This window comes from Dipodomys merriami, unplaced genomic scaffold (genome assembly GCF_024711535.1).
Source record: "Dipodomys merriami isolate MVZ:Mamm:240054 unplaced genomic scaffold, mDipMer1.0.p SCAF_29, whole genome shotgun sequence".
NCBI lineage: Eukaryota > Metazoa > Chordata > Mammalia > Rodentia > Heteromyidae > Dipodomys > Dipodomys merriami.
In genome coordinates, this window is record NW_027204381.1 from 19,848,469 (window position 1) to 19,873,287 (window position 24,819).

A 24,819-nucleotide genomic window follows, 5' to 3' on the forward strand; every position below is an offset into this window, starting at 1 on the left:
CATAAACACATTTGCTTGGCCTTTTTTTTTTTTTATCAAGGTTGGCATTTTATCATTTGAGCCACACCTCCACTTCTGGTTTTTTGGTAGTTAATTGCAAATAAGAGTCTTGGGGATTTTTTTTCTGCATGGGCTGGCTTTGAACCTTGATCCTCAGATCTCAGCCTTCTGAGTAGCTAGGATTACAGGAGTGAGCCACTGATGCTTGGCTTCTGTCTCTTCTTATTTTTTTTTTATTTTGAAAATTTTCTTCTTTATATGATATCACAAGACCACCTCAGTTAATCACTGAGGGACTTTTTGTGTGTGTGTGTGAGAATACCATACAGAGGAGTTACAATTACATGGACAAGATAAGGAGTACATTTCTTATCAAGCATTGTTGCCTCCTTTGTTTCCCCTTCCCATCCCTTCCCATACTCTCCCCCTCCCCCCACCCACTCCTCCCCCCTCCCCCCTCTCTTCTTTAAACCATGAAAACCTACTACTTCTGAGGCACTCCTTGCTAAACATGTTCACAAGGATGCATATTCTGCAATCTTGTTGAATGTCACATTTCCAAAGAATAGCATAAACTGGTCCTTACTGAGCTTCTGAAATTCATATTCATGGCCTTGAAACCTGCCATGAGGCAATAATTCCAAAGAGGATTTATGCTTTTTTAATAAGTAAGAATGAAGATATGAGAGAATAATGAAAGTGGTGATACTGATCAAGATGCATTATAATCACAAATTACCACATTGACTACAACTACAACTGAGCTTGCTTGATTTATTTGGCTGATGCTCCATCACTTAAGCCATACCTCTTGACTGGCGTTTTGCTAGTTATTTTGGATAGAGTCTGTTGAACTTTTCTCCCCAGCCTGGTTTTGAACCTTCCTTGATCCTCTTGATCTTAGCCTCCTGAGTAGCTAGCATTACAGGTTTGAGGCACCATTCCCAGTCTTCTTTCATTTTTTTTTAAAGAGGAGGATAATTTATTTCATTTCACAGCTTCTAAGATTTCAGTGTTGGGGCTGGAAATGTGGGAAAGTGTAACTGCTTATCTAATGGCAGCCAGGAAAGGGAAAGAGTCTTTATTACTTTCTATGGCTAAATAATACTTAATTTCATGACTATGTTATATTTTCTTTGTCCATCCATCTTTTTTTTTAGGAGGGGGGTCCGGTCGTGGGGCCTGAACTCTGGGCCTGGGTGCTGTCCCTCAGCTCTTCAGCTCAAGGCTAGCACTCTACCACTTGAGCCATAGCACCACTTCCGGCTTTTTTTTCTGCTTATGTGGTGCTGAGGAATTGAACCCAGGGCCTCATGCATGCAAAGCAAGCGCTCTACCACTGAGCCATCTTCTCAGCCCCTCTCTGTCCATCCATCTGTTGATAGTTGATTTGGATTGTTTTCACGTATTAGCTATTACGAATAATGCTGCTATAACCAAACATTTTTGTGTTGGTATATGTTTTTAATAATGTTAGATATGTGCCTACCATAGGAATTTTCTGAGTGGTCTAGGAACTTTAACTTTTTGAGGAATTGTGGAAGCCTTTTCCAAACTCTTTTTTTTTGGGGGGGGGGTCCGGTCCTGGGCCTTGAACTCTGGGTCTGGGCGCTGTCCCTCAGCTCTTCAGCTCAAAGCTAGCACTCTACCACTTGAGCCACAGCGCCACTTCTGGCTTTTTTTCTTTTTGCTTATGTGGTGCTGAGGAATCGAACCCAAGCCCTCATGCATGCAAGGCAAGCACTCTACCACTGAGCCACCTTCCCAGCCCCCGTTTCCAAACTCTTTATGTTTGGAACTCTATCCTGAAAGCAGTCACACTATTTTACAATCCCACTAGTGACATATTAGGGTTTTGATTTCTTCACATCCTTGCCAAAATTTACTAGAGCTATCCTAGTGGTGTGAGGTTGTATATCTCACCGTGTTTTGATTTGCATTTTAAATGTAATTATTATAAAGGTAATGTACAGTGCTGGGAATGTGGCTTAGCATGTGCCTAGCATGCATGGAACCCTGGGTTCAATTCTTCAGTACCCCATTCACAGAAAAAGCCAGGAGCAGCTCTGTGGCTCAAGTGGTAGAGCGCTAGGCTTGAGCAAAAGAAGCTCAGGGACAGTGCCCAGGCCTTGAGTTCAAGACCCAGGACTGGCAGGGGAAAAAAAGCAAGAGATGTACAGAGGTGATTTGCATTTTCTAAATGACATAGGGATGTTAAACTTTTTTAAGCTAATTAGCCATTTGTAGCTTTTCTTGGGAGAAATGTCTGTTCACATCCTATATCCATTTTTACATTGTGTTCATCTTTAGAGTCCTAACTAAGAGTTCTTTATATATTCTGGATACTAGTCCCTGATGTGCGCAATAGATGTTGTTTTGGTTTTGGGTTTTTTTTGCATGTTATTTTAATGGCCTCGTGCACTGTAAGAGGCGACATCCAGGACCAAGATCCAGGGCAGGCCCGCGGCGGGAGGCTGCAGCGCTCGGGGCCTGCGGGCCCGGGTACCGCGGCGGCGGCGGCGGCGGCGGCAGCGTCCGCGTAGTCCAGCTAACCATCCTGCAGGCCCCGCCCTCCGCCCTTTGACCCGCGCGGCTTCCGGTTGGAGACGTGGCTCCGGGCCGCCATCTTGGCTAGAGGCGAAGCGGCGGCCGCTCCTGTCAGGGGGGCAGCAGGTCCCGAGCGGCCGGTGCTCCCCTTGCTTGGACCTCTCCCCCCAGAGCCCTAACCCCAGTGCGCCGGAGCGCGGGCTGCGCCCCACCACCGCCCTCATCATGGTAAGACTCGAACTCGCGGGCTCCGGGCCTCGCCCGCCGCTGCTCCCCGCCGGGCCCGGCCGAGGCTGGACCGAGGGGCCCCGCCCCGGGCTCCGGGAGCCGGGGGCCGCCTTCGCTTGGGGCCGGGGCTCCGGGGGGCTCCGGGGGCTGACGTCCGTGCCTGTCGCCGTGACCCGCGCCCCGCTGCCGGCCCCTGCGTGCGCCGCGCCGCCGCCCCCGGACGCAGCCTGCGCGGGCCGCGGGGGTCGCGGCGCCCGGGGCTCCGGCGCTCCGCGGGCCGGGCCGGGCCGCTCGCGGAGGGCCTCCGCCGGGGCCCAGCGCTCGCAGTACTGTCATCATCATCATGGTCACCGCTGCTGCCCCCGCGTCTTGTCCGGGTCCCGGGTGTGTGTGTGGCGGGCGCCGAGGAAATGGGAGCGAGCCCTGTCTTGGGAACACGGCGCGGCGGGGGGGGGGGACGGGGAGACGGTTGTGTCTTCCAGGAAAACTTGGGGTGCGGGTGAAGTTTGTCCGTGGTTTACGGCCACGGGCCGTCTCGGGAGGGGAACTCGGGGTCGCACCTGGGACCGCCTGCTTGCCTTGCGAGGCGCGCCCCCCGCCCCGATTGTAGAGACGGGGAGCCTTAATGGGTGAGGATGGGGAGCCCACGACTGCTGACGCCACCCGGCGCTGCGCTCTCCGCGATGGCTGCATGTTCAGGAAGTGCCAGCGACTCGGCCGGCTCCAGCCGGCGAACCATTTATTTTTTTAGTGCACGTTAGTGTTAGTGCAGTCTTCTCTTGCTTTGTGCCGGGTCCTCCCCCAAGCATTTGAAGGCTGCTCTCGGTGTTCGTTTTTGATGGATAATTTTGATATAAAGCCTCTCCGGTGCCTAAGTTCATTGAGAACGTGGCTAGTTGGGAGATTTTGTGCTTCGGACATACTGAAAGTTTTTTTGTTTTTTGTTTTTTCCGATTTCCTTTGTATTTGTTTTTTTCAGCCTCAGGTTTATAAGCATCGAGCCGGTTTGCCTCAATTCACTAGGAGACTTAGTATTTGGGTAGCGTTTTAAGAAACTTTCGTCTTATACTGTGAAACTATTCATAGTGCCTTCTTGGGGCTTACAGTTTTTAAGTTTATTAATTTATTTATTAGTCCTGGGGCTTGAACTCAGGTCCTGGGCATTGTCCCTGAGCTTTTTCTCAAGGATAGTGCTCTAATACTTGCCATCGCTCCACTTTCAGCTTTCTTAGTGTTTAATTGGTGATAAGAGACTCAGGGACTTTTCCTGCCCTGGCTGGCTTCCAACCATGATCCTTAGAAATCAGCCTCCTTAGTAGCTAGGATTATAGGTGTGAGCCACGGTTGCCCGGCTACTACTTAGTATTTTAATTCATTGACAATTGAAAGATAGTAAAAGCTGTAGATGTTGAGTGTTACATCTGTTTTGTTTTCCCTTTTGACATGTGTACGCACTTAAATTTATGTCATATGTTTCTGAATTATTAAGGACATGACACATTTCAGATACAGATCATGTGCTCTAGAGAACAGTTTATCTAAATACATTCTGTTCTGTCAAGTGTTAGGACACAGCATTTCTTCTGCAGCTGTGGCTTTGGCTTCTTCATCTTCATCTTCTTTTGCTGGTCCTGGTCCTTGAACTCTGGGCTGTCTGTAAGCTAATCTTTTGCTCAACACTAGTACTCTACCACTTCTAGCTTTTTCAGTGATTAATTGGAGAGAAGTGATTAATTGGAGAAGTCTCACAGGCTTTCCTGCCAGGCTTGACTTCAAACTAAGATCCTCAGATCTCAGCCTGAGTAGCTAGGATTACAGGTGTAACCCACCTGTGCCTGGCCCATGTCTTTTTTTTTTTTTTTTTTAAATAATTTTTTATTGAGGGGCTGGGAAGGTGGCTCAGTGGTAGAGCGCTTGCCTTGCATGCCTGAGGCCCTGGGTTCGATTCCTCAGCACCACATAAAGAAAAAAGCCGGAAGTGGTGCTGTGGCTCAAGTGGTAAAGCGCTAGCCTTGAGCTGAAGAGCTGAGGGACAGCGCCCAGGCCCAGAGTTCAAGCCCCACGACTGGACCCCCCAAAAAACACAATAATAATAATAATCTTTTATTGAGATTAAGTGGTTACATAAATTTTACACATTTCACAGTATTATAGGATAATGATACTTAAAGTCACAAACATTTTTTTTTGGGGGGGGTCCGGCTGTGGGGCCTGAACTCTGGGCCTGGGCACTGTCCCTCAGCTCTTCAGCTCAAGGCTAGAGCTCTACCACTTGAGCCACAGCTCCACTTCCAGCTTTTTTCTTTTTTTTGGTTATGTGGTGCTGAGGAATTGAACCCAGGGCCTCATGCATGCAAGGCAAGCGCTCTACCACTGAGCCACCTTCCCAGCCCTGGCCCATGTCTTTTTATTATTATATACAAGCTTTTGTTTCTAGACCACAAAAGTAATTGATCTAAACTCTTGTATAAACTTTTCAAGTTTCATATTTTGTATGTGGTTTAGATTCTATTCTAATCTTCCTTATTTGAAACTATATAAATGGTAAGATACAATTCTATCATAATTATAGAATGTAGCCTTGATAGATGGAATTGTGTGTGTGTGGGTGTGTGGGGTGTGTGGGTGTGTTTGAGACAGGATCCCATTGCGTAGCCCAGGCTTGTCTCCTATCTCCTAATTTTCCTGCCTTAGACTTCTAAGTGCTAGGATCATTATTATTTTTGTTGTTGGTTGTGGGGCTTGAACTCTGGGTATGGGTGCTGTCCCTCAGCTCTTCAGCTCAAGGCTACCACCTACCACTTGAGCCACAGCACCACTTCTGGTTTTCTGGTGGTTAATTGGAGATAAGAATTTCATAGACTTTGTTGCCTAGGCTGGCTTTGAACCTCAGTCCTAAGATCTCAGCCTCCTGAGTAGCTAGGATTACAGAGATGGGCCACCACAGCTTCAGAAGCAGAGCCTGGTTTGGGATTATTTTTATACCTATATTTTGTAGGTTTACAGACAGACTTTGTTTTGGTTAGACAATTTGCCTTCTAGCAGCTTAATACCAGTATAAAATATCTTCCAAAGTAATTAATACTTGGGCAGTGGGTATTATTACTGTGAAATTCTCTGATATGTAGACTTTTAGAGTTATGTATGCACATGCACTGGTCCTGGTGGTTGAACTTGGCCGGTTGCACTGTCCTAATGCTTTTATTGTTAATTGAAGATAAGAAGCTCACAGATTTTCTTTCCCAGTCTGGCTTCAAACCATGATCTTGAGACCTCCACCTCCTGAGTAACTCAGATTACAGGTGTGAGCTACCAGCACCCAATAAATGGTGCAGATTCTCTCTCTCTCTCTCTCTCTCTCTCTCTCTCTCTCTCTCTCTCTCTCTCTTTCTTTTCTTTTTTTCTTTTTTTTGGTCAGCCATGGGGTTTGAACTTAGGGACTTGGAGCCTGGGCATTGTCCCTGAGCTTTTTTGCTCAAGGCTAATGCTTTACCACTTTGAGTTAAAGCTCCACTTTTCTGATGGTTAATTGGAGAGTAAGAGTCTCAGAGCGGGAGCAATGTGGCTTAGTGGTAGAGTGCTTGCCTTGCATGCATGAAGCCCTAGGTTCAATTCCTCATTATCACATAAACAAAAAGCCAGAAGTGGTATTGTGGCTCAAGTGGTAGAGTGTCCAGGCCCTGAGTTCAAGTCCCACAACCACCAAATAAATACATAAATAAATCTCCTGGACTGGGCTGCCTGAGAACCACAGTTCTCAGATCTCTTCCCTCCTGAGTAGCTTGGATTACAGGTATGACCCACCAGTGCCAGGCAAGGTAAAGTTTTTTAACAGTCTGAGCCCTTGCTTTTTTAAGGTTATTGAGGACTTTAAAAGTTCCTTTTGGATCACATGTCTTTTTCCAAAAATTTAAGAGTTTTTTTGTTTTATTGTTTAAAATTTAATGATGGAAGAGTGACATTGACCAGGAACCAGGATGCACTGTACTCATAACCTGACTTCTGGAATTGAATTCTCTTTGGTACAACTATTCAAAAATAATAAATATAAAAATAATCAAATTTAGCCAGGTGCTTGGGTCTTACATCTGTAATCCTACTTACTCAGGATGCTGAGATCTGTATTACAGTTCAAAGCCGGCCAGGGCTGTTAAGTCCCTGTGAGACTCTTACCTCCAGTTAACCACTCAAAAACCATAAGTGGAGCTATAGCTCAAAGTGGTAGAGTGCTAGCCTTGAGCTAAAGAGCTCAGGGACAGTGCCCAAGCCCTGAGTTCAAGCCCCACAACTGACAAAAAATAAAATCAAATTTAAATAGAGGATCATATTCACATATACACCAAGCAGTTTTAATTTTTTGGTGTATCAGCTTGGTATGGTTTCAGTTGGTCTTCAGAAAAATGGAAGACCAAAGTGAAGGTAATCCTAAGTATAAAGGAATTTCCTATTTTTATGATAGTGTGTGTGTGTGTGTGTGTGTGTGTGTGTGTGTGTGTGTGTGTGTTGTGTGTGTGTGTGTGTGTGTGTGTGTGTGTGTAGTAGGGCTTGAACTTAGGGCCTCATGATCTCACTTGGCCTGCAGTTTTACCACTTGTGCCACATCTCTACTTCTAACTTTTTGCAGGTTAATTGGAGACAGGAGTCATGGACTTCGTTGCCCAGGCTCACTTTGAATTGTGATCCTCGGATCTCAGCCTCTTGTGTAGTTAGGCACCTGGCCTAGTCCCTTAGCTTTTTCACTCATGGCAGGGCTCTTCTGCCACGTAAGCCATACCTCTAACCAGCTTTTTGCTGGTTAATTGGAGATGAGTCTTCAGACTTTACTTCCCAGATTGGCTTCAAATAGCCATCTTCAGATCTCAGCCTCTGGAATAGCTAGGATTACAGGTGTGAGCCACTAGCACCTGGCTATGATGTACTTTGATCATATTTATTCCCTCTATTACTTTGTCCCACTATTCTCATACCCCTTCCACATTCCTAGCAGTCCTCCTTTTACTTTCATGGCTTTGGTTATGTTTTGTTTCATTTACCCTAGTGAGAGAAAACATGTCATACTTGTCTTTGTATAATCGGCTATTTTACTTTTTTTTTTTTTTTGTCAGTTATGGGACTTGAACTCTGAGCCTGGGCTCTGTCCCTGGCGCTCTTCAGTTCAAGGTGAGCACTCTACCACTTGAGCTACAGTGCCATGTCCAGTTTTCTGGTGGTTAATTGGAGATAAGAGTCTCATGGAGGAGGTGGGAAGGTGGCTCAGTGGTAAGAGTGCTTGCCATGCATGCATGAGGCCTTGAATTCAATTCCTCAGCACCACATAAGCAGAAAAAGCCAGAAGTAGCTCTGTGGCTCAAGTGGTAGAGCGCTAGCCTTGAGCTAATTCGCTGGGGGACAGTGCCCAGGCCCAGAGTTCAGGCCCCCCAACCAAAAAAAAAAAGTCTCATCGACTTTCCTGCCTGGCCTGGCTTTGAACCACAATCCTCAGATCTCAGCCTCCTGAATAGCTAGGATTATAGGCATGAGCCATCACACTTGGCTTTGGCTTATTTTACTTAACATGCTCTCCAGCTCTGTCTATTTTCCAGTGAAAGATACTATTTTATTTTTGTGTGTGTGTTTGTGTGTCTGTGTGTCTGTATCTGTGTATCTGTGTGTACGCCAGTCCTGGTGGTTGAACTCAGAGCCTGGCTGCTGTCCCTGAACTTTTGTGTTTGAGGCTAATATTCTGTCACATGAGCCACATCTCCACTTCTGGCTTTTTGGTGGTTAATTGGAGATAAGAGAGAGTCTCAAGGACTTTCTTGCCCAGGCTGGTTTTTTGTTGTTGGGGCCTGAACTCTGGGCTTGGGTGCTGTCCCTGAGCTCTTCAGCTCAAGGCTAGTGCTCTACCACTTGAACCACAGCACCACTTCCAGTTTTCTGTGGTTAATTGGAAATAAGAGTCTCACGGCCTTTCTTGACCAGACTGGGTTTGAAACGCGGTCCTCAGATCCCAGCCTCAGATACAGGTGTGGGCCACTGGCTCTTGGCTCCCCAGGCTGGTTTTGAATTCAAATCTTAGATCTCAGCTTACAGTCATGAACAACCAGCTCCAGATTTATTGTTTCATTTAAAGTTTTTCCATAAGTGTATAATAGAATAGTGGCTTTATTTTCCTCTACTTTAACTTCGTTTTATGAATTTCATACTGTAATTAATGAACTAGAGTAAAAGTATGCTAACATATCACTGAGTAAGTTTCTCTCTGTGGAAGATCTTCTGAGGAGAGAAAACAGATGTGAAGAAGTAATTAGCACTTATTTATACCTTTGTTCCTGGCAGGTGCTCTTGGCAGCAGCAGTCTGCACAAAAGCAGGAAAAGCTATTGTTTCTCGACAGTTTGTGGAGATGACCAGAACTCGGATTGAGGGTTTATTAGCAGCTTTCCCAAAACTCATGAACACTGGAAAACAACATACATTTGTTGAAACAGAGAGTGTAAGATATGTCTACCAGCCTATGGAAAAATTGTACATGGTACTGATCACTACCAAAAACAGCAACATTTTAGAAGATTTGGAGACACTTAGGCTCTTTTCAAGAGTGGTAAGTCATTCTATAAAACTGCTCCTTTTTTTTATTATGTTACTTTGTGTAATTTTTTGAAGTAATTTTTCTTCCAGAGCTGCTGGTGATGATCACTTGTGGGCTCTTCACAGTGCCCAGTGCCCTATTACCGTAGCTCCTTATTTTGGGGGAGAGAGTGTGTATGCGCTTGGGATAGAATGTGACTTGTGCATGCTAAACAAGTTCTCTGTTGCTGAGCTTATACCTTAAACCTCTGCAGCTCCTTATTCATTTGGTAAACTTTTTTTCTTCTTTTTTTTTTTGGGGGGGGGTCCGGTCGTGGGGCCTGAACTCTGGGCCTGGGCGCTGTCCCTCAGCTCTTCAGCTCGAGGCTAGCGCTCTACCACTTGAGCCACAGCGCCACTTCCAGCTTTTTTTCTTTTTGCTTATGTGGTACTGGGGAATCAAACCCAGGGCCTCAGGCATGCAAGGCAAGCACTCTACCACTGAGCCACCTTCCCAGCCCCAACTTTTTTTTCTTCTAATCCTGGGCTTTAAACTCAGTGCCTCACACTTACTAGACAGGCCTCTCAGTGAGCCACACCTCCAGCCTTCATTTGGAAGACTCTTTTTTGTTGTTATTTTTTGTTTTTTTGTTTTTTTTGTTTTTTTTTGGTTGGTTGTGGGGCCTGAACTCTGGGCCTAGGCACTGTCCCTCAGTGATTCAGCTCAAGGCTAGCACTCTACCACTTGAGCCCACAGCACCATTTCTGGCTTTTTCTGCTTATGGGTACTGACGAATTGAACCCAGGGCCTCATGCATGCAAGGCAAGCACTCTACCACTGAGCCATCTTCCCAGCCCCATTTGGAAGACTTTTATTGGATGCCTTCCTAAGCTATAAGTGTCTCAAAGAGAATGCAAGAATTACTCTTTTATATCCCAGTTCTTAGTTACTCAAATCTACTTGCTTAGCCATGTTTTTTAGATAACACTGATGCACACACACATACTTTCTCTCTAAGACTCTTATGCCAAAATGTCTTAACATAAAGACTAAGCTCTAATGCTTTTATGCCAAAAAGTCTTTCTTAACATAAAGATTAAGCACTGAGAAAGAGATTTTGGGCTTGGATGTAGAGCAGTGGCAAAGCACTTGCCTAGCAAATGCAATGTCCTGATTTTAATCTTGTTTCATTGAAATCCATACATACACATATTCTTTCTTCTTCTCCCTCTTTCCCTCCCCTCCCCCCTCTTCTCTCTCCTCTCTATCTCCCCCCTCCCTCTCCTTCTCCCTCTCCCTATCCCTCTCCCTCTCTCCTTCCCTCCCCCCTCTTTCTCCTCCCTATCCCCATCTCTCCCCCTCTTTCCCCCTCTCACTCCCTCTCCCCCCCTCCTTTCTCTCTCACTGGGGTTTAGAACCTAGAGCCTAACTTTTGCTCCGCTGGCTTGCCTGGCTGGTGCTCCACCACCTGATGAGGATAGGATAAGGATAAGCTATGGAAACACAGCTGCCAATGAATTCTAAATTTCCTTTCCATTGCTGTTCATAATTAGATTCCAGAATACTGCCGAGCCTTAGAAGAGAATGAAATATCAGAGCACTGTTTTGATTTGATTTTTGCTTTTGATGAAATTGTCGCCCTGGGATATCGGGAGAATGTTAATCTGGCACAGATCAGAACCTTCACAGAAATGGATTCTCATGAGGAAAAAGTCTTCAGAGCAGTCAGAGAGGTAAATGAGGTCTTCTCTAGGACTGCTTTTTTGAATGTCTCTTAGCCTTTTTTAGTCTGATTTTTTCTAGTTTTACTTGCTGTTGTGGACTGTACTCAAAGCTACATCCCCATCTCTTTCTGTAGACTCAAGAACGTGAAGCAAAGGCTGAGATGCGGCGTAAAGCAAAGGAATTACAACAGGCCCGAAGAGATGCAGAGAGACAGGGCAAAAAAGCACCAGGATTTGGGGGATTTGGTAGCTCTGCAGTATCTGGAGGAAGCACAGCTGCCATGATCACAGAAACCATCATTGAAACTGATAAACCAAAAGTGGCACCTGCACCAGCCAGGTATATCCAGAATATATTACCAGCAACCCTAATAAGCTAGGGGAAGGTATATTGTTGTATAACTTTGGAGTGATTGCTAGACAAGCTATAAATAGTAGGGGACTTGAAGGAAAATGTGGTATAAACCTAGTCAGCATAAAATAGGGAATAATAAGACATAAATAGGTTGGTTTGTGGGGGGGGTATAAAAGAGAATACTTTTACAGATTATGCATGACTTCAATTTCTTGTGAGTGTTGTTTTACTTGAGGAATGGAAGAGTTACTTAACAGTTTATGGAACATGCTTTTTTTTTTTTTTTTTGGTCCGGTAGTGGGGCCTGAACTCTAGGCCTGGACACTGTCCCTCAGCTCTTCAGCTCAAGGCTAGCGCTCTACCACTTGAACCACAGCGCCACTTCTGGCTTTTTTCATTTTGCTTATGTGGTGCTGAGGAATCGAACCCAAGGCCTCAGGCATGCAAGGCAAGCACTCTACCACTGAGCCATATTCCCAGCCCAGGAACATGGGTTTTTTAATTTTAATGTTGGAGAGGATTCTAGACTACTTGTATTGTATGCTAAATTTTGTTGTAAACAGTTACTTATCTGGATTGAAGGCAGAAAGTTTTCCTAGATTTATGTATGATTGTAAAAACATAACTTTGATCTCAGAGGTTCCATATTAATAATCACGTCATCTTGTTGGTGGTATACCTCTATAAACACAGAGAGAGAGAGAGAGAGAGAGAGAGAGAGAGAGAGAGAAATTGCCAAGCTAAGCACTGGTACCTCATGTCTGTAATCCTAGTTGCTCAGGAGGTTGAGATATGAGGATACTGCCAGCCCAGGCAGATAAATCCCAGAGACCAGAGACTCATCTCCAATTAACTGGCAAAAAAAAAAAATGTGTAACTCAAGCGGTAGAGTGCCAGCCTTGAGAAAGCTAAGGGGAGAGTGCTAGCCCCATTATTGGCCCACACAGAGCCAGATGCATATGGCTCATTCCTATACTCTTAGCCACTTAGGAGGCAGAGACCTAGAAGGTCACAGTTTGAAGCCAGCGTGGACAAAAACATCCTCAAGACTGTGTCTGTATCTCTAATTAACCAGCAAAATGTTGTGCTGGTAGTGTGGGTCAAGTGGTAGAGCACCAGCCATGAGAAAAAAAGTTGGAGTGCAAAGTTCTGAGTTTAAGCCCCAGTCCCATCACAGACTTCACCAAAAAAAGACCAAAAAGAAAAAGCAACATATGGGGCTGGGAAGGTGGCTCAATGGTAGAGCGCTTGCCCTGGGTTCAGCACCACATAAACAAAAAGAAAAAAGCCGGAAGTGGCGCTGTGGCTCAAGTGGTAGAGCACTAGCCTTGGGCTGAAGACCTGAGGGACAGCGCCCAGGCCCAGAGTTCAGGCCCCAAGACCGGACCCCTCCCCCCCCCCCCCCCAAAAAAAAAGAAAAACCAACATAGTAGTTCACTCCTATAATCCCAGCACTTGGGAAGCTGAGGCAGGAAGATCATGAATTCAAGGTTAGCTGAAGCTATATCTCAAGACCCTGTTTCCCGTCCCCCCCCAAAAAAAAAAAACAGACTCAAAAATATGTATATATAATACTGGCAGTTTGGTCAAGTTAATATTAGACTGTCAGTAATGATACCCACCAATACTAGAAGCGCAGGTTTTTCCCGTGAGATCTTTACATTCCTTTTAAAGAATAGCTTCAAGGAAACCTTCGTTGATGTGGAATCTTTAATGTTTGTGTTCTTTGTATGTTTTATTATGTTTGTTTTCTTACTTTGTGTTTTTGCATTTAGGCCTTCAGGTCCCAGCAAGGCTTTGAAACTTGGAGCCAAAGGAAAGGAAGTAGATAACTTTGTGGACAAATTGAAATCTGAAGGTGAAACTATCATGTCCTCTAGTATGGGCAAGCGTACCTCTGAAGCAACCAAAGTACATGCTCCATCTATTAATATGGAGAGGTAAGGAGTAATTTTTTACTAACTTGTAAAGTGAGATTAATTGTTGTTGTTGTTTTTCAGTCATGGAATTTGGAACTCAAGAGGCCTGGGCACTGTCCCTGAGGTTTTTTTGCTCAAGGCTAACCCTCTACCACTTTGAGGCACAGTGCCACTTCCTGTTTTCTGGTGGTTAATTGGAGATAAGAGTCTTACAGACTTTGCTGACCAGGCTGGTTTTGAGCCTCCATCCTCAGATTGTTTTTGTTTTTGTTTTGCGAGTTCAAGGACTTGAACTCAGGGCCTGGGCACTGTCCCTGAACTTCATTTGCTCAAGGCTAGCACTCTACCACTTAAGCCACAGCGCCACTTCCAGTCTTTTCTGTTTATGTGGTACTGAAGAATTGAACCCCCGGGGTTTTGTGCATGCTAGGCAAGCACTCTACCACTGAGCCACATTCCCAGCCCCAAACATAAATATTTTAAGTCTTCCAGTGTGCTATAAATTCTTTTTGTGCTCCTTTTTTATGCTAATAATCAAAACTTTTTTTTTTGGTCGGTCAAGGAGTTTGAACTCTGGGTTTGGGCACTGTCCCTCAGCTCTTCAGCTCAAGGAGAGTGCTCTACCACTAGAGCTACAGCGCCACTTCCAGTTTTCTGGTGGTTTATTGGAGATAGGGAGTTTCACGGACTTTCTTGCCTGGGCTGGCTTTGAACCTTGATCCTCAGATCTCAGCCTCCTGAGTAGTTAGGATTACAGGCATGAGCCACCGGTGCCCAGCACAAAACAGTTTTTTAGACTTAAAAAAATAGATAAACACACACACACACACACACACACACACACACACACACACACACACACACACACACACACGCGTGTGTATTGAGAGGACTGGAAGAGGGAGAGAGAAAAACAATAATAAAGGGCATTAATCTGATTAGTGTTCAATGTATGCAGATGTGAAATACTACAGTAAAACTTACAACTAATATTCACTGATTTAAAAGAAATTTACCTTTTAATGTTTTCTCATTTTAAAGACTCAATTAGAGTATTTCCTAGATAGGGGTCCGTAGTGATAATGGTCACACATATTTAGGTATGTCTTTTTTTTGGTAAAACTATAAGGAGAACCAATTTTTAACCCAAAAGTCATAAATACCAACAGCAAATTAACATTTGCCTTTATAGAGTGTTTCGTTGTGTTGTAAGGAAACTCAGTCACAAGAAACAGCGAAGCCAACACTTAAAATGCCAAATTATGATTCTTTATTGGAGAGAAAAGGCCAAATTATGAGTCTTTATAGGAGAGCCAGAGGACTGCTGGTAGACTCATATTTCAATGGTCAGCAGCCTTGAATGCAGTTAGCACAAATATAGGCCAAATCCACACAAAGTATGTGGAATCAAACCTAACAAAAGTGTTTTACATGAGCAAAGCAAACTAGATGAGGACACTTAAACCTAATAGAAAAGCAAACCATCTAGGGAAACAATCAGGAAATCAAGGGCTAATTATCAGGGGAAGCATAGACCCAGTCCCCTTACTTCAGTTGTTCTTGGAATCAAACCCAGAGCCTTGCACTTGTTAGACTAGACAATCCTTCTGCCACTGAGTTATACCTAGCCCCAATATACTGTTTTGATTTGTTTTTAGTCCTGGGCTGAAGTAGTGGTTGGTGACATTTTTAAGTGATAGGTTAATCAAGTTCACCTATTCATGACTCAGATTTCTTGTTTTGAGCCCAGACCTTCTACTGTTCCTGATGGTTTTAAGGTCAAGTGAAAGCTGAGTATGTGAGGATACCTCTATCATGCCTGCATAAAGGGAGAAAATTAACTATGTGTCCTGTTCTTAATGAAATGAACAAAATTACATTTGAATACATATCTTGATTCACTAAAGTGCCTCTGCTACTTCTAGCTTTGAGAGAGAGTTTTGGTGCTTTTAAACCTGTTGGAGACCATCATGTACTAGAGAGCTTCAGATCCCTTTCTAAGTGAAATACCTCTTAAGTGGAGAGTAAGCCTTATGAAGGCAAAAATAGGACCCTGAAGACCAGAGTCTGGTGCTTTTTGTTTGTAGGAAGACCTAAGAGGTTGGAATAGAGAATGAAGTATGAGACCAAAATATTTGTGGGCTCTGCAGTTTACCCAGTTAAACGTACTTATATTATGAAATAGGTAAATTGTATGTAATAATTGCCTACAGTACTTTGTAATTTTGTTTTTAAATTGTTACATTCCTATAATAAAAGTTAAAAGACTTAAAAAAAAAGTTTTTTTTTGGTCAGTGGTGGGTCTTGAACTCTGGGTCAAGGCGCTGGTCCCTGAGCTCTTCACTACCACTTGAGCCACAGCACCACTTCTGGTTTTCTGGTGGTTAATTGGAGTTTCATGGATGTTCCTGCCTGGGCTGGCTTTGAACCATGATCTTCAGTAGTAGCTAGATTATTACAAGTGTGAGCCACCAGCACCCAGCACATTAAAATTTTTAAAGTCAGCTGGGCTCCTGGCTCACACCTGTAATAATCCTAGCTACTCAGGAGGCTGGGATCTTTTCCTGCCCAGGCAGGAAAGTCTGTGAGACTTTTATCTCCAATTAACCATTAGAAAACCAGAACTAGTGCTTGGCTCAAGTGGCAGAGCACTAGCCTTGAGTGAACAAAGCTCAGGGACAGTGACTAGGCCCAGAGTTCAAGACCCACGACTGACCAAAAAAAAAAAAGTTTTAATATAAAAAAGATCTTCCAAGGACCAAGCGCAGTGAGTGGCTTACATCTGTAATCCAACTTACTCAGCAGAGGAGATGGAGAGATTTGCAGTACTAGAGCAGCCTGGACAAAAGTTAGTGAGATAAATACCACCACCCCCTATCTCAACAAATAAGCTGGATCAGGTGGTGCATACCTCAAATCCTTGTTTTTTTTTTTTTTTTGGTCGGTCGTGGGACTTGAACTCTGGGCCTGGGCGCTGTCCCTCAGCTCTTCAGCTCAAGGCGAGCGCTCTACCACTTGAGCTATAGCGTCACTTCCGGTTTTCTGGTGGTTTATTGGAGATAGGAGTCTCAGGGTCTCTCCTGCCCAAGCTGGCTTTGAACCGCGATCCTCAGATCTCAGCCTCCTGAGTAGCTAGGATTACAGGCGTGAGCCACCAGCACCCGGCACAAATCCTTGCTAAGTGGAAGACACAGATAGGAGGATCATGGTCAGAATCTGGCCCCAACAAAAGCAGGAGAGACTATCTTTAAAAAGAGCTAAAGCTAACAGGGTAAGGAACATGGTTCAGTGGCACAGTACTTGCTAGGCAAATGTAAGACCCTGATTTCAAGCCCCATTACTATAAAAAAGAAGTAAAAGGGGACTGGGAAGGTGGCTCAGTGGTAGAGTGCTTGCCTTGCATGCATGAGGCCCTGGGTTCTATTCCTCAGCACCACATAAGCAAAAAGAAAAAAGCCAGAAGTGGTGCTGTGGCTCAAGTGGTAGAGCATGAGCCTTGAGCTGAAGAGCTGAGGGACAGCGCCCAGGCCCAGAGTTCAAGCCCCACGAATGGACCCCCCCCCCCAAAAAAAAAAAAAAGTTAAAGAAAAAACTCTTCCTGCCACTTAGCCTTTGAACTTATTGTAGAAGAAACTGATATTAACTAGTGTTTTTGTGGATCCTTGAATGAATAGTCTATGGTATATAGATGAATACAAACAAGTATATATCTTTTTCCTTTTTTTTTTTTTGGTCAGTTGTGGGGCTTGAACTCTGGGCCTGGGCACTGTCCCTGAGCTCTGCAGCTCAAGGCCAAGTGGTCTACCACTTGAGCTGCAGTGCCACTTCCAGTTTTCTAGTAGTTAATTGGAGATAAGAGTCTCATGAACTTTCCTGCCTGGGCTGACTTTGAACCAGGATCCTCAGATCTCAGCCTCCTGAGTAGCTAGGATTACAGGTGTGAGCTACTAGCACCTGGCTATGTCTTTCTTATAGAAATAGAAATACAATACTAGACACAATATGCACTTGTACTTCTTTAACTTATTATTTGGGTGATAAAAGTTTCCCTACTTGAGGTCTGGGATATAGTTTGGTGGTAGAGTACATATGTCCAGGACCCTAAAATCCCCAGAACTACCAAGTAAGGAAGTACACGAACATCCTTATTTGAACCTGGATTCTAATGCTTTGATATAGCAGTAGCACCTTAAAAAAAAAAAAAAAAGGTATTGCCAGGCACTGGTGGTTCACGCCTTAATCCTAGCTACTCTCAGGAGTCTGGAGGCTGGTACCTGAGGACCAAGGTTCAAAGCCAGCCCAGGCAGGAAAGTCTGTGAGTCTCCAATAAACCACCAGAAAACTGCAGTAGTGCTGTGGTTCAAGTGATAGAGTGCTTGCCTTGAGCTAAAGAGCTGAGGGACAGTGCCTAGGCCCAGAGTTCAAGCCCTAGGACCAACCAAAAAAAAAAGTTGTTTATAAGTTTTGGTTCCTACATTTCTAAACAGATCAATCACTTTGTCTTTACAGTGTGCATATGAAGATTGAAGAAAAGATCACATTAACCTGTGGACGGGATGGAGGATTACAGAATATGGAGTTACACGGCATGATCATGCTTAGGATTTCAGATGACAAATTTGGCCGAATTCGTCTTCATGTGGAAAATGAAGATAAAAAAGGAGTGCAGCTACAGGTGTGCAGAGGCTTTTGATACCAATGTTTGGGCCTGGCATTCATTCATCCTTGGCTTTTTTTTTTTTTTTTTTGCCCAAAGTTGGTGCTCTACTACTTAAGCCATAGTTCTACCTCTGGCTTTTTGCTATTTAGTCTGAAGACTGCCCATGCTGGTTTTGAACTGCAATCGCGATTAGCTAGGATTACAGACAAGACCTACCTGCCCCTGGCAGGTTATTAGTGTTTAATCATCTATTAGGTGTTTTGTTTCGTGTGTTTATGCTTGAAAGAGTCTTGTTATATCTGAGTAAATGTCTTAAAACTTGTCTTTAAAGAGCAAATCTTTCTTCAGTGGTTCAAGCACCTCTGATCCTAGCTATTTAGGAGGCTGAAATCTGAAGATTGCAGTTCAAACCCAGCCTGGGCAAAAAAGCCCAAAAGATACTTATCTCCAAAAAAGCCAGAAGTGGAGCTGTGACCTTAGTGGTAGAGCTCTAACCTTGAGCAAAAAAAAACAACAGTGCCTAAGCCCTGGGTTCAAGCCCCAGAATAATACCAAAAATAAAATCAAAATCAAACAATTGGGTTTATGCCAGGTGCCAGTGACTCTGAGCTCAAGTCCTAAGACAGACAGAAACACACACACACAAAATAAATGAAAATTGGGATTTATGAGGTACCTTGTTTTAGACATTTAGGTTATGGGTCAGGTAAGCCCAAATGGGGTTGATTTCTTCTTTTTTCAATTCTGAACTTCAGTTTTCCTTCCCTTCTTATTTCAGACCCATCCAAACGTGGATAAAAAACTTTTCACTGCAGAGTCTCTAATTGGCTTAAAGAATCCAGAGAAGTCATTTCCAGTCAACAGTGACGTAGGGGTATTAAAGTGGAGACTACAAACCACAGAAGAATCTTTTATTCCATTGACAAGTGAGTGCTTCTGGCCAGTCCCATCAGCTGATCTGCACTAAGGACTGGAAATAGCCACGACTTATAGGTTCTTGCCTTCTCATTGCTATAGCAAACTTCTTTTTTGAAAAAGTGACCATCTTTACAAAATGGACTTGATGCTGCATTTGTATGTTTTCATCATTTGCTTTAATAGTTTAAACTTGAAATTGTTCTCTCTTTTTTTTTGGGGGGGGGGGGGCGGGGTGCAGTCCTGGGGCTTGAACTCGGCCTGGGCGCTGTCCCCGAGCCTCTTTGTGCTCAAAGCTACCACTTGAAACAGCACCACTTCCAGTGTTTCTGAGTAGTTTATTGAAGATAAGAGTTTCACAGGGACTTTTGTGCCTGGGCTGGTTTCAAACCATGATCCTCAGATCTCAGCCTCCTGAGTAGGTAGGATTTACAGGCTTGAGCCATAGGCACCCAACTGAAATTATTCTTTTAAATGTATTTTACCTTAGAATGTCTTAGGCCTGCAACTGTTAATCAGCTTGTTTTACCATCTTGACTTCTCTTCAGTGTTCTAACATGACTGCTTTATTTTTCTCAGTTAATTGCTGGCCCTCAGAGAGTGGAAATGGCTGTGATGTCAACATAGAATATGAACTACAAGAAGATAATCTAGAACTGAATGATGTAGTTATCACCATCCCACTCCCGTAAGTGGAGATCCATACATAATCCTTTTCGTCCATTGGCTTTGAGAAGTGGCCTTTTGTAATTCATTTTGGAGGCAGCATTTCACTAGCTAGCTATCCATTTTAAGATATTTGCTTCTTTTTTTTGGTTGTTCCTGGGGCTTGAACTCGGCCTAGGCACTATCTTCAGCTCAAGGTGAGCATTCTGTCACTTGAGCCACAGCACCACTTCCAGTTTTCTGGTAGTTAATTGGAAATAAGAGTCTCACTCACAGACTTTCCTGCCTGCACTGCGATCCTTGAACTGCGATCCTCAGATTTCAGCCTTCTGAGTAGCTAGTATAACAGGCATGAGCCACCAGTGCCCAGCCCTATTTGCTTCTTTTTTTCCTTTGTTTTGTATACTGGAGACTAATGCCAAGGCCTTAAGCTTGCTCTTGTGTAAGTATCTACCACAAGGTACATTCAGCCCCAATATTTACTTTTTTGTTTATTGTTTGTCCTGGAGATTGAACTTAGGGCCTAGGTGCTGTTCCTGTGTGTTTCTGCTCAAGGCTAGTGCTCTGCTACTTTGAACCACAGTTCTAATTCTGGTTTTCTGTTGGTTAATTAAAGGTAAGAGTCTTACAGACTTTCCTGCCCCAGCTGGCTTTGAACCACGATCCTCATATCTTAGCCTTCTGAGTAATAGGATTATAGGCATAAACCACCAGCTCCTGGTTCTGATACTTACTTTAAAAAAAAAAAAAAGATCAACTATAGCCAGGTACCAGTGGCTCATGCCTATAATTCTAGCCATTCAGGGGCTAAGATCTGAGGATCTTGGTTTGAAGTCAGGGAGAAAAGTCTGTGAGACTCTTACCTCCAGTTAACTGCCTAAAAGCTAGAAGTGAAGCTATGGTTGAAGTGGTAGAGTGCTATCCTTATGTGAGAAAGCTGAAAGATATTGCCTAAGCCCTAGGTTTGAGCTCTAGTACTGGCATACACAATAAAGACTAGTTGTGCTATGGCACTGGTTGGTGGCTTATGCTTATACTCCTAGACACTGAGGAGGCTGAAATCTGAGGGTCAAGGTTTGAAGCCAGGCTGAGCAGACATCATTCAGACTCATCTGAAAGTGGAGCTGTGGCTCAAGTGGTAAAGTACCAGCATTGAGTAAAAAAGCTAAGAAAGAGGTTTGAGGCCTTGAGTTCAAACCCTAGTAGCAGCACATGTATTTGTGCACATGCATGAACATGCACACACAAAGAGAAATTGTAAAAGAAACCAGCTAAAAGCTGGTTATGCCTGTAGGTTATGCCTATAATGCTAGCTACTCAGGAGGCTGAGATCTGAGGATTGCAATTCAAATCCAGGGCAGGAAGGTCTGTGAGATTCTTATATCTAAGTAACCATCAGAAAACCAGAAGAGGGGGGCTGGGAAGGTGGCTCTGTGGTAGAGTGCTTGCCTTGCATGCATGAGGCCCTGGGTTTGATTCCTCAGCACCACATAAGCAGAAAAAGCCGGAAGTGGCACTGCTCTGTCTCAAGTGGTAGAGTGCTAGCCTTGAGCTGAAGAGCTGAGGGACAGCGCCCAGGCCCAGAGTTCAGGCCCCACGACCAAAAAAAAAAAAAAAAAAAGAAAGAAAACCAGAAGAAGAACTGTGGCTCAAAGTGATAGAGCACTAGTCTTGAACACAAAAGTTCAGGGACAATGCCCAGGCCCTGAGTTCAAGCCCCATGACTGACAAAACTGAAACCAGCTTCAAAAAGTTACCAACTTTGTTGGGCACCAGTGGCTCATGACTGTAATCCTAGCTACTCGAGCTGAGAGCTGAGGATCGGGGTTCAAAACCAGCCCAGGCAGGAAAGTCAGTGAGACACTTATCTCCAGTGAACTACCAGAAAACCGGAAGTGGCACTGTGGCTCAAGTGGTAGAGCACTCTCCTTGAGCTACAGAGCTCAGGGATAGTACCCAGACCCAGAGTTCAAGCCCCACAACTAGTGGGGGGAAAAAAGTTACCAACTTTATGATTTCACTCCTGTACCTTTCTGGAAAAGTTAGAAGATAAAGTTAGAACACAGATTTGGAGGTAGAGAGGAATGTACTATGCTACAAAGGGAACTTTGAAAATGTTCTGTGACTTGAACTAAGATCATATGCAGTTGTCAAGGTACTTTATACACACACACACACACACACACTTTTTTTTTGGGGGGGGGTTGGGGTGTCTATCATGGACTTTGAACTCAGGTCCCAAGTTCTATCCTTTTCACTTAAGGCTATCACTCTACCCCTTTGAGCTACAGGGCCACTTCCAGTTTTCTGGTGGTTAGTTAGCAATCAAGAGTCTCACAGACTTTCCTGCCTGGACTAGCTTTGAATTGTGATACTCAAATCTCTCAGTCTCCTGAATAGCTAGGATTACAGGTGTGAGCTACTGGCACCTGACTTAGGTGGGCTTTATTTAAAAGCACCAGGTAAAGCCGGGTGCTGGTGGCTCACGCCTGTAATCCTAGCTACTCAGGAGGCTGAGATCTGAGGATCGCGGTTCAAAGCCAGCCCGGGCAGGAGAGACCGTGAGACTCCTATCTCCAATAAAACCACCAGAAAGCCGGAAGTGGCGCTGTAGCTCAAGTGGTAGAGCACTCGCCTTGAGCTGAAGAGCTGAGGGACAGCGCCCAGGCCCAGAGTTCAAGCCCCACAGCTGACCAAAAAAAAAAAAAAAAAAAAAAGCACCAGGTAACCTGGATTAAGTCTAAACATGGCTTCAAACTCACAACTCTCCTGACTAAGCCTCCCATCTGCAAGGATTATAAGCATATACCATTTTATTTGGCTCCTGCTAGCCATAAGCAGAAAAAAAGCTCAGGGATAGCTCCCAGGCCCTGAGTTCAAGCCAATAACTGACCAAAAAAAAGTCCAGCTAAAGAATTATAAGGTGGGGCCTGGGAAGGTGGCTCAGTGGTAGAGCACTTGCCTTGCATGTTCGAGGCCCTGGGTTCGATTCCTCAGCACCACATAAGAAAAAAGCCGGAAGTGGCGCTGTGGCTCAAGTGGTAGAGTGCTAGCCTTGAGCTGAAGAGCTGAGGGACAGTGTCCAGGCCCAGAGTTCAGGCCTAACGACCGGACCCAAAAAAAAAAAAAAAAAAAAAAGACAAGGGGGCTGGGCGCCGGTGGTTCACGCCTATAGTCCTAGCTACTCAGGAGGCTCAGATCTGAGGATCTAGGTTCAAAGCCAGTCCGGGCAGGAAAGTCTGTGAGACTTTTATCTCCAATAAACCACTCAAACCAGAAGTGGTGCTGTGGCTCAAGTGGTAGAGCACTGGCCTTGAGCTGAAGAGCTGAGGGACAGCACCCAAGCCCAGAGTTCAAGCCCCACGACCGACCCAAAAAAAAAAAAAAATTACAAGGGACTGGGAATGTGGCTTAGTGGTAGAGTGTCCTGCATTGCATGAAACCCTGAGTTCTATTCCTCAGCACCACATAAACAGAAAAAGCCAGAAGTGGTGCTTTGGCTCAATGGTAGAGTGTTAGCCTTGAGCACAGAGAGGCTCAAGGACAGTGCCCAGGACCTGAGTTCAAGCTCCAGGACCGACAAAAAAAAGGTGGGGGGGGGGGCTAGGAAGGTGGCTCAGTGGTAGAGTGCTTGCCTTGTATTCATGAGGTCCTGGGTTCCATTCCTCAGTACCACATAAGCTGAAAAGGCCAGAAGTGCCACTGTGGCTCAAATGGTAGAGCACTAGGTTTGAGCTGAAGAGCTAAGGGACAGAGCCCAGGCCCAGGGTTCAGGCCCCATGACTGACAAAAAAACAAAACAAAACCAGATATTCTGTATTATCATTATTCCCATCCCTTCCCCTTTGCCTTTGTGTGTGTGTGTGTGTGTCTGTCTAGGGTTTGAAGAAGAGAATATTATGACAACAGTTTATGCCACTGTCTAGAACTGATCATTTTATTTATTTTTGCCAGTCCTGGGTCTTGGAACTCAGGACCTGGGCACTGTCCCTGAGCTTCTTTTTTGCTCAAGGCTAGCACTCTACCACTTGAGCCAGCCTTTTCTGTTTATGTGGTACTTAGGAATTGGAACCCAGGGCTTCATGCATGCTAGGAAAGCAGTCTATCACTAAGCTACATTTCCAGCCTAGAACTGATTTTAGAAAGCATCACAATTGAAGCAAGAGCACACAGGAGGAATATAAAAGAAACTGATCATAAAAATGATAGGAGAGCCGGGCGCTGGTGGCTCACGCCTGTAATCCTAGCTACTCAGGAGGCTGAGATCTGAGGATCGCGGTTCAAAGCCAGCCCGGGCAAGAAAGACCATGAGACTCCTATCTCCAATAAACCACCAGAAAACCGGAAGTGGTGCTGTAGCTCAAGTGGTAGAGCGCTCGCCTTGAGCTGAAGAGCTGAGGGACAGCGCCCATGCCCAGAGTTCAAGCCCGACGACCGACAAAAAAAAAAAAAAAAATGATAGGAGAGGGTTAATAATTTTATGCTACCATTGAATTTTTCATTGTCTCCTTTATTTACTCTTCCCCTAATATAAGCATTGTCACTAGTGAATTAAAAGATAGTTAAATTTAGAGTATGTAGGAGTAGGTGACACTGCCTGTCAGCCATGTGTGGGGGTGCTAAGTACATCCTAACTAGCCCTGATTGTCTTGCAAGACAACTAGATATTTCTTTTTCTCAAATATATTTCCATGTTGCTCAAGGATAATCATGCTTTTACTTATCAAATTCCAGTTGCTGGATTATAAATGAAATAATCATACTGGCATCAGCTTCAGTAAGTTTTGAAAGTTCTGAACTCAGTTATTAAAAAATAATCTGGGGCCGGGCGCTGGTGGCTCACGCCTGTAATCCTAGCTACTCAGGAGGCTGAGATCTGAGGATTGCGGTTCGAAGCCAGCCCGGGCAGGAAAGACCGTGAGACTCCTATCTCCAATAAACCACTAGAAAACCGGAAGTGGCGCTGTAGCTCAAGTGGTAGAGCGCTTGCCTTGAGCTGAAGAGCTAAGGGACAGCGCCCAGGCCCAGAGTTCAAGCCCCATGACCGACAAAAAAAAAAAAATAATCTGGGGGCTGGGAAGGTGGCTCAGTGGTAGAGCGCTTGCCTTGCATGCCTGAGGCCCTGGGTTCGATTCTCCAGCACCACATAAGCAAAAAGAAAAAAGCCGGAAGTGGCGCTGTGGCTCAAGTGGTAGAGTGCTAGCCTTGAGCTGAAAAGCTGAGGGACAGCACCCAGGCCCAGAGTTTAGGCCCCAC

General features: G+C 44.7%; 1 protein-coding gene across 1 annotated transcript in view; it reads left to right on the forward strand.

The window, feature by feature from the left end:
• The first annotated feature begins 2,612 nt into the window (after positions 1-2,612).
• Positions 2,613-24,819, forward strand: part of LOC138838989 (coatomer subunit delta) — a 30,020-nt gene continuing 7,813 nt past the window's right edge. Inside the window, exons 1-8 of the mRNA XM_070038598.1 lie at positions 2,613-2,775; positions 9,094-9,357; positions 10,878-11,057; positions 11,183-11,388; positions 13,179-13,343; positions 17,832-17,997; positions 18,761-18,908; positions 19,477-19,585. Coding sequence (XP_069894699.1) covers positions 2,773-2,775; positions 9,094-9,357; positions 10,878-11,057; positions 11,183-11,388; positions 13,179-13,343; positions 17,832-17,997; positions 18,761-18,908; positions 19,477-19,585 — 1,241 coding nt within the window. The 5' untranslated portion in view covers positions 2,613-2,772. The remainder of the gene's footprint in view (positions 2,776-9,093; positions 9,358-10,877; positions 11,058-11,182; positions 11,389-13,178; positions 13,344-17,831; positions 17,998-18,760; positions 18,909-19,476; positions 19,586-24,819) is intronic.